General features: G+C 40.2%; 1 protein-coding gene across 3 annotated transcripts in view; it reads right to left on the bottom strand.

Annotated features, from left to right (window-relative positions):
• Positions 1–11880, bottom strand: part of DDB2 (damage-specific DNA binding protein 2, 48kDa) — a 20751-nt gene extending 8871 nt beyond the window's left edge. For 2 of the 3 annotated variants that reach the window (XM_010842370.1, XM_010842371.1), the window contains exons 1-3: positions 11217–11824; positions 9946–10079; positions 9382–9573 (exon numbers count right to left, since the gene is read on the bottom strand). In XM_010842370.1, coding sequence (XP_010840672.1) covers positions 9382–9573; positions 9946–10079; positions 11217–11343 — 453 coding nt within the window. In that variant the 5' untranslated portion in view covers positions 11344–11824. Of the gene's footprint in view, positions 1–9381; positions 9574–9945; positions 10080–11216 lie in introns of all 3 variants that reach the window. The other variant, XM_010842372.1, reaches the window with a different exon arrangement.
• Positions 11881–12254: the final 374 nt, after the last annotated feature.

Genomic DNA, 12254 nt, shown 5'->3' with positions numbered 1-12254 from the left:
AAGTGAAATGGAGTGCTTTGGAACATAGGCAATTCTTCAAAAAAATTAAACACACAGTTACCATATGGCCCCAAAGATACATATACCCAAGAAAATATATAGTCAACAGAAATGAGTATGTATGTTGATATAAAAACTCGTATGTAGATATTCACAGGAGTATTATTCACAATAAAAGTTAAAAAAGCCTAAAAATCAATGACCCAAACATCCATCTCAAGAAGCTGTAAAACAAACAAGAAGCTAAAACCAGAGAGTAAGAAGAAAAAACAGAAATGAATGAAATAAATACACTGTGAAGAAAAATCAACAAAGCCAAAAGTTAGTTCCATGAAAAGACTAATATAATTAAATTGATAAATCCCAGCTGAGAATGACCAAACAAAGGAGAAAGCACAAATAACCAATTTAGTGGATGGAAAAGATATCTTAGACATTTTAAAAAGTAATAAGAGGACATCATAAACAATCTTTTGCCAATAAAACTGAAAATTCAGAGGAGATAAGCACATTCCTAGAACAGTACAAACTTACCAAACTGACAGAAGATGAAAAGGAAAAATTTGAATAGTCTGATAGCTGTTAAAGAAACCGAGTCACAACTAAACACTTTTTCGCAAAGTAAATTCCAGATCTTAATGGCTTCAGTGGTGAATGTACTAAATATTTGAGGAAGAAACAATCTTTTTTTTTAAAAAAAAAGTTTATTTTCAAATTGTCTCATAGAAAAGTTGTGAGAACAGCACAAAGCACTGTTTTTTTCTGGAACCATTTGGTAATAAATTCCCAACATGAAGTCCCATCACACTCAGATACTTTACTGTGTACTTCCTAAAAGAATGTTCTCTGACATAGCCCCAGCAAAACCAGCAAAACTTAGGGTATCTAAAGTAGTTCAGACTCATAGAAACAGAGAGTAAACCTGTGGTTGCCAAGCGCTGGAAGGAAGGGGAAATGGTGAGCTGTTGGTCAGTGGGCACACAGTCTCAGTTTTACAAGATAAAAAAATTCTAAAAAAAAAAAAAATTCTAGAACTCTGTTGCTAAAAATGGAAATACAGTGTTAACTGTGCACTTAAAAATGGTTGAGATGACACATTTCAGGTTATGTGCTTTTACCACAGTTTTTAAAAGAAGCAGTACGACTTGCTAGAAATATAATTGTAAAGGTTAAAAAGTGGGGAAAAGAACATTTAAATTAAAAAATCAAATTTGGTTTATTTGGTAATAAACCAAAACAAACAAAAAACAGTGTAGTTTTTTTTTTAATAGCACAGATAAGGAAAATCATATGCTGACCTCAACAGACACAAAAGTATTTGAAAAAATTCAATTATCATTCATGATAACAGCTTCTGGCAAACTAAGAATAGAAGAGGAACTTACTTAATCTGATAAAAGGTATTAAAAACAAACAAGCTCCCAGGTGCATAACCAAGAAAACTGAAAACAGTTGTTCAAACAAAAACTTGTACATAAACGAACATTCATGGCAGCTGAATCAAAATAGCAAAATGCAGAAACAATTCAAATGTTCAATGACAGACGAGTGGCAAAACAAAATTTGGTATATTTGTACAATGGAATATTATTCAACCTCAAAAAGGAGTAAAGTACTGAAACCTGCTACAACACGGACGGACCTTGGAAATATTATGCTAAGGAAAAGGAGCCAGACCACCAAGGCAAAATACTGTATAATTCCACTTACATGCAGTACCTGGAACTGTGAAATTCAGAGACAAAAAGCAGATTAGGGGGGCTGGGGAAGAGGTAATAGACAGTTATTGTTTAATGGGTATAGAGTTTTATTTGGGGATGAAGAAGTCCTGGAGATGGATAGTGGCAATGACTGCACAATATAAATGTACTTAGTGCCACTGAACTATATGCTTTGAAATGGTTAAAATTGTAATTCTCATGTTATATATAGACTATCACAATAAAACGCAGCAGATATTTCAATGATAAAACATAAAAGCCTTCTATAATGAAGAACAAGATAAGAATGCCTGTTAGAGCAAACATTCAACAAGGTACTAGAGGCCTCAGCCAATGAGATAAGGCAAATAAAAAAGAAGTGTAAAAATGGTAGAGGAAGAAATCAAACTCTCATGATTTACAGATGAAAAACTGTATAGGGGAAAAATTTAAATCCCTCAGAGAAACTATTAAAATTAATATGAATTTCTACTTCCAACCATGATGGAGTGTCAGAAACCAGATATATCCTCCTGCCTTAACACAACTAAAAAAATGGAAAAATACATGAAATAAGTTTTCACACACTGGCCAACAGGCAGCACAAGAGGGAAAAGAGTGAGGCAGCCATGTGATTGCCCCAATTTAATGCTTGGAGAGCGTACCCAGGCTGTAGCATAGGCAGGGAGGACCCAAACAGCCTAATAGTCTCAATGGGCTCAGGAGACACTTGGGAAAGCCAGCAGGGCAAAATGCTGGAGAGGCTGATGTCAGAGAGAGAGCATTATGGATATTTTCAGAGGGGTCCCCTCAGGCCTTTGAGTAAATAATATTGTGTAAATGTGTATAAGGAAACTGTATAAAGCTAGGGCAGGAGAAGGGAGACATCAGAAATTAACAGAAGGAGAAATCCTCAGAACGGTCTATATTCTTACCACCCAGAATGAAAAGATTCTTAACATAGCTCAAGCAGAGTCCTCAGAAGGGTACTGTCTCAGGGTGAGGCCAAAATCTAGACTATAGGCTGCTTTGCTACTGCTAAGTCACTTCAGTCGTGTCCGACTCTGTGCGACCCCATAGATGGCAGCCCACCAGGCGCCCCTGTCCCTGGGATTCTCCAGGCAAGAACACTGGAGTGGGTTGCCATTTCCTTCTCCAATGCCTGAAAGTGAAAAGTGAAAGTGAAGTCGCTCAGTCGTATCTGACTATTCTCGACCCCATGGACTGCAGCCTACCAGGCTCCTCCATCCATGGGATTCTCCAGGCAAGAGTACTGGAGTGGGGTGCCACTGCCTTCTCCACAGGCTGCTTTAGACCCATGCTAACCGGAGTGGATTGAATAATGGGTAATTTATTCAATTACCCAAAATGTCTATGCTGTGATCCCTGGATCCTGTGAATATTCAGATGACAAAGGGAAAGAAAAATCATATGAAGAGGAACATAGAATGGGAGCAGACTTCACATCAGAAATCATCTTCAAAGTACTAAAAGAAGAATAAAAAATCCTGTAAACCTAGAATTCTATACCCAGCAAAAATACCTTTAAAGGAAACTGCAAAATAAAGACTTCCTTGGACAAACAAAAGGAAAAAAAATGCATCACCAACCAACCTACATTATAGGAAATGTTAAAGAAATCTCTTTAAGCAGAAGATCAAAAGGAAGTCTGAATCATACAAAAGAATTTTAAAAACTGGAAATGGCAAATATGTGGGTAAATATTAAGTTTTTTTCTCATTTAAAAAACATCTTTAAAAGATACCTACCCTGCAACCCAGCCATCCCACCACCAGGTATTTACTCGGGAAAAATGAAGACATATATCCACACAAAGACTGTACGTGAAATCTTCATAGCAGCTGTATTGGTAACAGTCAAAAGCTGGAAAAAGTCTAAATGCCCTTCAATAGATGAATGGATAAATAAACTGGTATATCAATACACTGGAATACTACTACAAACTATTGATACCGGCAAAAATATGGATGAACCTCAAATATTCATACTGTATGAAAGAAGCCAGGGAAAAGAAAAGAGTCTATATCATATAGTGCCATTTATATGGGGAGGAGCTCCTGGAGGAGGGCATGGCAACCCACCTCAGTATTCTTGACTGGAGAATCCCATGGACAGAGAAACCTGGAGGACTATAGTCCATGGGGGTCACAAAGAGTTGGACATGACTGAAGCAACTTGGCATGCAAGCCATTTATATGTCTTGAAAATGCAAATTTATCAATAGGAATAGAAAGCAGATCAGTGGTTTTCAGGTGACAGGACAGAGAGTAGAAAGGGAAGGATTACCAAGGGGTGTAAGGAAATTTGCAGGTGTGATGGATATGTTCATTATTTTAATTGTGGTGATGGTTTCATGGTTGTATACATATTTATATATGTCAAGACTCATCAAGTTGCACACTTTAAACATGCAATTTATCATACATCAGCTATATCTCAATAAATATTTAAATAAAAACAAAAAGATAATTAACTGTGTAAAGCAAAAATCATAACGTAAGCTTTACAAAGTATGTAGAAGTAAAATAAAAGACAATGAGAAAAGGGAGAAAATGAAAGTCAGTACATAGTTGTAAGACTGTTACAATACATATAAAGTTGTATGATACTATTTGAATGTTCACTCTTTACATTAAAAATGTAGACTGTGGTAAAGTCCCTGGCGGTCCAATGGTTAGGACTCTGTGCTTTCACTGCTGAGGGCCCAGGTTCAATCCCTGGGTCAGGGAACTAACATCCTACAAGTCTCATGGTCAAAAAAAAAAAAGATGTACATTGCAAACTCTAGAACTACTACTAAGAGAGAGAGAAGGGAAAGAAGAAAAGTGTAACTAATAATCCAATAATGAAGATAAAATGGAATCACAAAAAGTACTCAATCAAAAAGAAGGCAAGAAAAAATAATGGACCAAAACAATGAGACAAATATAGAAGATGACAGACTTAAATCCAATCATATTTATAATTAATCATATTAAATGTAAATGGACAAATGCTTCAATTAAAAGGTAGAGACTGTCAGAATGGATTTTTCCTTTTTCACCATGCCATGCAGCTTGCAAGATCTCAGTTCCCCAACCAGGGGCTTGAATCCCAGCCCTCAGCAGTGAAATCATAGAGTCCTAACCACTGGTTCACCAGGGAATTAGCAGGTTGCATTTTTTTTAAATGCTATCTACAAGAAACATTTTATATACAAATATACAAATACATTAAGAATAAAAGGATGAAAAAAGATATACAATGCAAGTATTAATCATAAAAAAGCTGCATGGCTACATTAATATCAAAGAAATAAAATTTCAGAACAAGAAATATTATCAGGGATAAAAGGAGACATCTCACAGTAACAGAGGTGTCAATTCATCAAAAGGACATAATGCTAAATGTGTAAGCACCTAATAACAAACAAACGTTTGAAGCAAAAACTAAAGGAAAATAAACAGAACCACAATTTTATAGTTGGAGATTCCAATATTCCTCTCTCAATAACTGATAAGAGATATAAAATCAGTAAGGCTATAGAACATTTAAAAAAAGGATACAAACACTATTAACCAATGTAACCTAATTAACATTTAAGGAGTAATTCACCCCAAAATAGCACAGTACACATCTTTTTTCAAATGCATATGGAACACTCCAAAGACAATCAACATGCTAAGTTATAAAAGGTCTGGAATCACGAAATGTCTTTTGTTCCGTAACAGCATTGAACTAGAAATCAGTAACAGAGATATCGCAACAATCCCCAAATAGAAATCAAACAGATACTTCAAAATAATCCATAGGTAAAAGAAGAAATCATAAAGAATCTGGAAAGTAATTTATACTGAATGAAAACAAAAACACAACAAAATCTGTAAGATTCAGTTAGAGAAATACAGGGAAATGTATAGCATTGAATGGTTGTATTAGAAAACAACAACAACAAAAAAATCAAATAAAAATCCAAGTTTCTATCTTAAGAAGCCAGAAAAAGAAAAGAAAATTATACCCACAGGAAAGAAAACAATGGGGCAAAAAGAAAAAAAAAATAAAGAAAACAGAAAAACAATGGAGAAAAATCAATGAAGCTAAAAGCTGGAAAACATCAACAAAACTGATGATCTTCTAGCAAGACTGATCAGGGGTAAAAGAAAAAAAAGATACAAATTACCAGTACCAATAAAAAGAGTGAGAACATTACAACAGATCTTATGAATATTAAAAAGATACAAGGCTTCCCAGGTGGCACTAGTGGTAAAGAATTTGTCTGCCAATGAAGGAGACGTAAGAGACTCAGGTTTGATCCTGGGTTGGGAAGATCTCCTGGAGGAGGAAATGGCAACCCACTCCTGTATTCTTGCCTGGAGAATCCAAGGACAGAGGAGTCTGGTGGGCTATGGTACACTGGGTTGCAAAGAGTCGGACATGACTGAACATCTGAGCACAAGGGAATATATAAACAACTTTATGCCTCTAAATTCAACAACTTAGATAAAATGAACAAATTACTTCAAAGACAAACTGCCATGCTCCTTCAAGAAGAAATAACCTAAATTGCCTTACTGCTGTTAAACAATTGGAAATATAGTTTAAAACCGTCCAACAAAGAAAACTCTAGATCCAGATGGCTTCACTAGTGAATCCTATGAAAAATTTAAGAAAAAAAATAGTACTAACTCTGCACAAACTATTCCAGAAAATTCAAGTAGAGGAAACACATCCCTGATACCAAAACCAAAGACATTACAAAAAAAAAAAAAGGAAATAAGATATTTTTAAGTGGTCATCATCTGGTACAAGATGACTAAACCAGAATATGATCTAATAAGTAAAATACAACAGATTCTAGGGTAGAACACTTATATAAAAACATAAATAAAAGAATGGGTGTGTATAATAGTGTCTACACACATATAAAGATGCCCCATATGGGGATTTCAGGTAACAATTACTTTATTCTTTATATATGTATTTTTCCTGTATTGTGTGAATTTCTTACAATGAGCACAGGTAATTTTTACAATGAGAATGATCATTTTGAAAATTAAACACATGTCCCCTCGCCAAGGGCCTGAAAGATATCAAGATCAGAACCAAGGTCAGATGACTAAAAAAAAGATAAAATGAGGCACTGCTTCTCCCTTCCTCACTGGTTTCAAATCAACCTTCTGCTGTCGGTTTCTGGGAGTACAGACAGTTCTCCAGACCACCAAACCTTTCTTCTGCTACAGCCTACCTCCCTGCGAGTCACACAGTTTAAATGCCCAGACCAATCTCCACAACAGCGTGAGGAAGCTTCACGTAAACACACATTGTAAGGAAGGGTGATAAATCCCAAAGCACCTTCACCCTAACACAAGTTCAAAGCAGTTATCATTCCTCTTTTAGTCAGGAAGCCCTTCCCCAGGACACTCTTAAGCTATTTCTTAAATTTCTCTATTCTCGCATCCTGGCTGCTTGCTGGGGAAGGTGGGGGCGGGGGGCGGTGGCGGCAGCAGCAGTGAACAAATCTCTTCCTGTTTGAGCTCTGGGTTCTGACTTCAACTTAAAGTTCCACTTCCTGGTGGTCATCTGTCTCACCAGCTGGACAGAAAGCCATTCTTCGGACTTCAGGCACTTACTTTCTTGAATAATCTCATAGCTTGAATCCTAATCTCTCAAGTCTGTCTAACCTGGCCTTTTCTGATGAGCTGTTCTCCAAACCGTCCATTTCAAAGAACTCATCGTGGGTTTAGCTATGGCCTCTAAACCAGAGGTAGAAAAAGTGAGCTAATGAAGAATCCAGTTCACAAATGTGTTTTGTTTAGCTACAGAGCATGTTCAATTTCATTTGATTCCCAACATTAAAAATCAGGTATTTTAAATTAAAACCCTTGTGTCCTATTGGCAGGAATGTAAAATGGGACTATGCCGCTATGGAAAACAGTATGGTGGTTCCTCAAAAAATTAAAGAGTTACAATGTGATCCACTCTAGGTACAAAACCAAATGAACTGAAAGCACGAACTCGAAGAGATATTTGTGCAACTCTGTTCATGGCAGCATTATTCACAAAAGCCAAAAGGTGGAAGCAACCCAAATGTCCATCAAGAGATGAATGGGTAAAAGAAAAATGTGGTGTATACATACAGAGGAATAATATTTAACCTTAAAAAGGAAAGAAATTCAGATACATGCTGCAACATGGATGCACCCTGAGGACATGATGCTAAGTGAAATAAATCTGTCAGAAAAGGACAGGTACTGTCTGATTCCACTTGTATGAGACAGTCAGTCAAAATCAGAGAGACAGAAAGCAGCATGCGGTTGCCAGGGTCTGGAGGGAAGGGGGAACGGGAAGTCTGCGTTAATGTTTACAGAGTTTCAGTTCTGCAAGACAAAAAAGTTCTGGAGACTGGTTATGCAAGAACGTAAATGTTCTCACACTGAACGGTACACTTAAAAAATGGCTAAGGTGGTAAACTTTACGTGTCTCACTACAATTTTTAAAAATCCAAACATTTCAGACTTCATTTGAAAAACTCAGACCTGATACCACAGGACCTCAATTCTCACCTGTCAACCATCTCCAATTTATCGCTAACCACCATCCTGCATCATTCTTTTATCTGTCTGGCTTCTTTAGGTATGTGAATTTGCAGCTCCTGCTTTAAACCCAGAGTGTCACCTTTCACAGTATAGCCCTCCAATCTCAGTCCCCTACTGGGCAAGGTAAGAGTGTTCTCTTTGGTGGAGAAACCAACACTCTCAACCCCTTAGCGACTGATGGCAAACACTAGCACAATTAAGACCATCCCTAAAAAGCTCTTTGCCACACCTTGCCCCAAACACACTCTGCCTTTCCTCCTTTTCTCTCCATTTACCTAAATATTGTTCTTCCTCACATCTCACTCATCCATGAAACCTTCCCTATCGACTCTAATCCCCAGAGATTCTTCCTTCCCTCATTTCTGTAGCATTTAGCATCTGTATTGCTGTACAGTCAGTGATCTTGTAGGTATACATCTGACTTGCCCAGTTATATCACAAGGCCCTCATTCATCCAGCAAATACGAAGCAGCTACTCTAAGTACTGGGGATACGGTGGTGAGTTAGAAAGACAAGGTCCCTGCCATCATGGAGTTTACTGTATAATGGACAAAGACATACAAATCAGTAAAACATTTCAGATATTGATAAACATTGTGGGGGGAAAGTGATGGAGGATAATAATGAGGTAGAGAGTCATTAGTGAGTAAGCAGAGCGGTCAGTAATAAGCCTTGTAGAAGAAGTATATTAAGCTGAGACCTGAATGGTAAGAGGAAGCCAGCCATGAGAAAAACCACGGGAAAGAGGACTCCAGTCAACAGGAACAGCAAGTCCAAAGACCCAATTTCAGAAACAGAAGTATCTAGTATGGCTAAAGCATAGGCAATGAGGAAGACAACAGCAAGGTCAAGGAGGTAAGAAGGGGCTTAGATCCTATAAGTAACTTATGAGGATGATTAGTGTATCATAGTTGCTAATATTTTAAGGGCAGGCATTCAATAAAGAGTTGAGTACCATCACCGTTTACTTGTTTGAAAATACCCAGTTACTTTTGATCCCAATTATCTCCTTGTTACTGGATGACTTTTCATCCCTTCAGCAAACATCTCTTCAGTACTATTGTCTGGCAGAGGGTACTGCTCACCCCTTTAATGAAGGTAGGTTTGTCCTTTATGCCAAAGTTCCAGAGCAAGATATCTCCCCCTTTGGAGCCCACAGCCAGGGTGCTGGGGTGAGTTGGGTGCCACGCCAGGGATGTGGCCCTCCTGTCAAAAGGGGCAGCCTTTTGGAATATCCGGTAAGAAGCCAGAGAGTTCAAAAAAGACTGCTGGAGACCCTAATACAGAGAGAAAAGAATTAAGTTGAATTAAAACACAAGGGTAAATTGCCTATCTCTGACTCCTCCATAGATGAGGCCTGGGGCCAAGTTCTCCCACTAAGGGAAAACTAACTGCCTGGCTCTGTGCATAAAAAGATTTGCAATACACATAATCTAACCACAGAAATCAAGGAGGCAGAGTGCATTCCTGCTGGGACCCCTACAGCATAGGACTTCTATCTTGCTGAGAGCCCAGTAGGCCAGTCACCAAGGTGGGGATGATCTCTCTGACAACCCGGTGAACCAACCCAGCATCTAATTTTGGAGCATCCAGAGGCTTAAAAAGGCACCATACAAACCCCTGAATTCTTCAGCCAGCAAACGCCTCACCTGCTGTAGTGATGGCCAGGCAGCTGTGCCCAGCTTATGCTGGTGGAGGGCCCTGACGATGCTGCTGCATAGCGGCGGGACCCGCAGGCTAGCCAACCCCGCCCAAAGGCCTGAGTCAAATCTTCTGCTAGAACCTGCCAAGCAGAACAGACACATATTTTCCGCTCCAGTCTCACGAAGGCAAGATTTTTCTGCCGAATATGCCAGAAAGAAAGCCCTATTGCTTCTTTTGGCAGAGACAATCTCTATCACCTCCTAAGATCTTTTCAGGTTCTGCTCAGTCTTACCCAGCACAACAAATAAATAGTGAGCAGGGATTCAATCTCTTCCAAAAAAACATTCCCCAAAACAGTAATTCTGAAGTGAAACTGTGATCTTGCAGGGTTCCTGAGAAGTGAGCCCAAGAAACACACAAGAATTGCAGAACTCTTCTCAGTTTGGGGTGGAAAACTGGTGATAGGGTTGAGTGACAATTTAAAAGTCATATGTAAAGCACAATAAAAAGATTTTAAGATGATATAGTGGAAGTGAGTAAGAGAAGCAGTTTTTTCCAAAATCCTGTATTACAATAATGTAGAAGTGACCAGCTGTGGGCCCCAAGTCTAATCTGTTCTCCTGAAAACCAGCAGGATCCACGGGGTCTGGCATGGGGCTAAATTCACTAGGCTACTTTTGGAGAGGAAGATGCACCTAGAATAGGAATAAAGCAACTCCGGATTACTAACCTGTATTTGAGGACCTGATCTCTATAAATCCTGCCTCTGGACAACCCTTTCTTTCTTCTCATGAACAACAACAAAAAAAACACTTCATCGACAATCCCGTCTTTTGAGTTCTCTACTTTCCTTACAGCCCCAGGTTTTAGCCCCAAGAAACCCTAAGAGTGAGTTTTCAGAGGAAGGAAGGAAATTGAAGCTTCCCGCAGTTAAACCAAGGACAGATAGTAACTATCGAAATTAAGCACACACCCCACCACGCAAGGCAGGATTATCTTAAGCAGTTCTCAGTGTGTAAAAATGCCGATGCAAACAAGGAATTGGAAAAGTCGGTTGTGTCTGTTGTAACGTAGGTCATCTGCCTCGTCCCGTCACCTGAGGGAGGTTAAACCCAAGCTCTAAGGGTGTCAAAGGACCTACAGACAAAATGCATAGCCTGAGGCGCCCACAATTTGGGCCAGCCTCAGAACCTATGCGCACCCATCCCCCACTCCAGCCTTCTGCGTGAGAACCCCAAATTGCGGAATTAATTAAAGCAGCAGGCACAGGCAGTACCGGGGCCCTTCACACAGAGCTTCTTGGCCTCGGGCTCCAGCTCCCGGGGGCTTCTGTTCCTCTTGCTCTTGGGGCGCACAACCACCTCAGGGGTCTTCTGGTTTTCTGGGCGTTTCCTGGGAGCCATGGCGTCCTCCGTGCGAAGGGGTACTATGCCCTATGCCGAGGAAGAATTAAGAAGCCTCTGGGGAGAACAAGGCGGGGACGAGGAAAAGCGCTCAGCCACAGGTAGGCCAACTAAGCCAACTTCCCGCCAAACAGGCTCACCGGGAAGGCGGGGGCGCGCGCGGACGGATGGGAAGTGTGTGAAGGCAGAGCCTCACCGCTCCCTAGAGAAAAGGGATACCGCCTACAAGTTGGCTCGGAGCTGGTCCAAGTCAGCCGACCTGCCAGAAGTAAAGATGGCCGTCAGCGCTGGACCTCCCGACTTGAAGCCTCTTCAGACGCCACGCTGCCAGGCCTCTAGCCCCACCCTACCACCTAGACTAGATGCCAATCAAAACTTCGGCTCCACCTCTCTACCTTCTAATTGGTGACCACGCCCTCTCGGGCTTTGTGATTGGCTGATCCCTACAGTTGGCGTGAGGCGGCTTCGTAGAAAGTAACCACATCCTGGCGGGGGAAATTAAGTTGTGTCTGTCGGCTGGCTTTGCGGTTGATGTCAATTAGTTCTTATTTCTCCAGCTCCGCCGAAACTCAGCTTGTCTATGGAGAACAGTTGAAGCCCTCAGCTTTTAACTAAAGTTTCCCGAAGCCTGCTTAGCGTCCTCCTCAGGAGTAACCTAGGGCAGTGATGATGGACCGGAGAGAGTGCGGCTAAGCTAACTGCCTGGGCTGAGAGGTCTTGTGCCCCCGACTTCAGCCAAGGGCCATTGTGGTGAGCTTCATCGGTGTCCTATCTGGCCCGAGAGGAGACAGTTGGGATACATCCCACTTTATGCCTCGATCCAGGCAGAACTGCGTGTTGGGAACTTCTGGTTCTTTGGTTCCACCGGCTGTCCCATGCCAGGTGCTTTGGGAGAGCAAGCAGAGACAAAA

The sequence above is a fragment of the Bison bison genome, unplaced genomic scaffold (genome assembly GCF_000754665.1).
Source record: "Bison bison bison isolate TAMUID 2011002044 unplaced genomic scaffold, Bison_UMD1.0 scf7180017864178, whole genome shotgun sequence".
In the NCBI taxonomy this organism is placed as follows: Eukaryota; Metazoa; Chordata; class Mammalia; order Artiodactyla; family Bovidae; genus Bison; species Bison bison.
The sequence above is the reverse complement of the archived record's forward strand: the minus strand, read 5'-3'. Positions and strand labels throughout refer to the sequence as shown.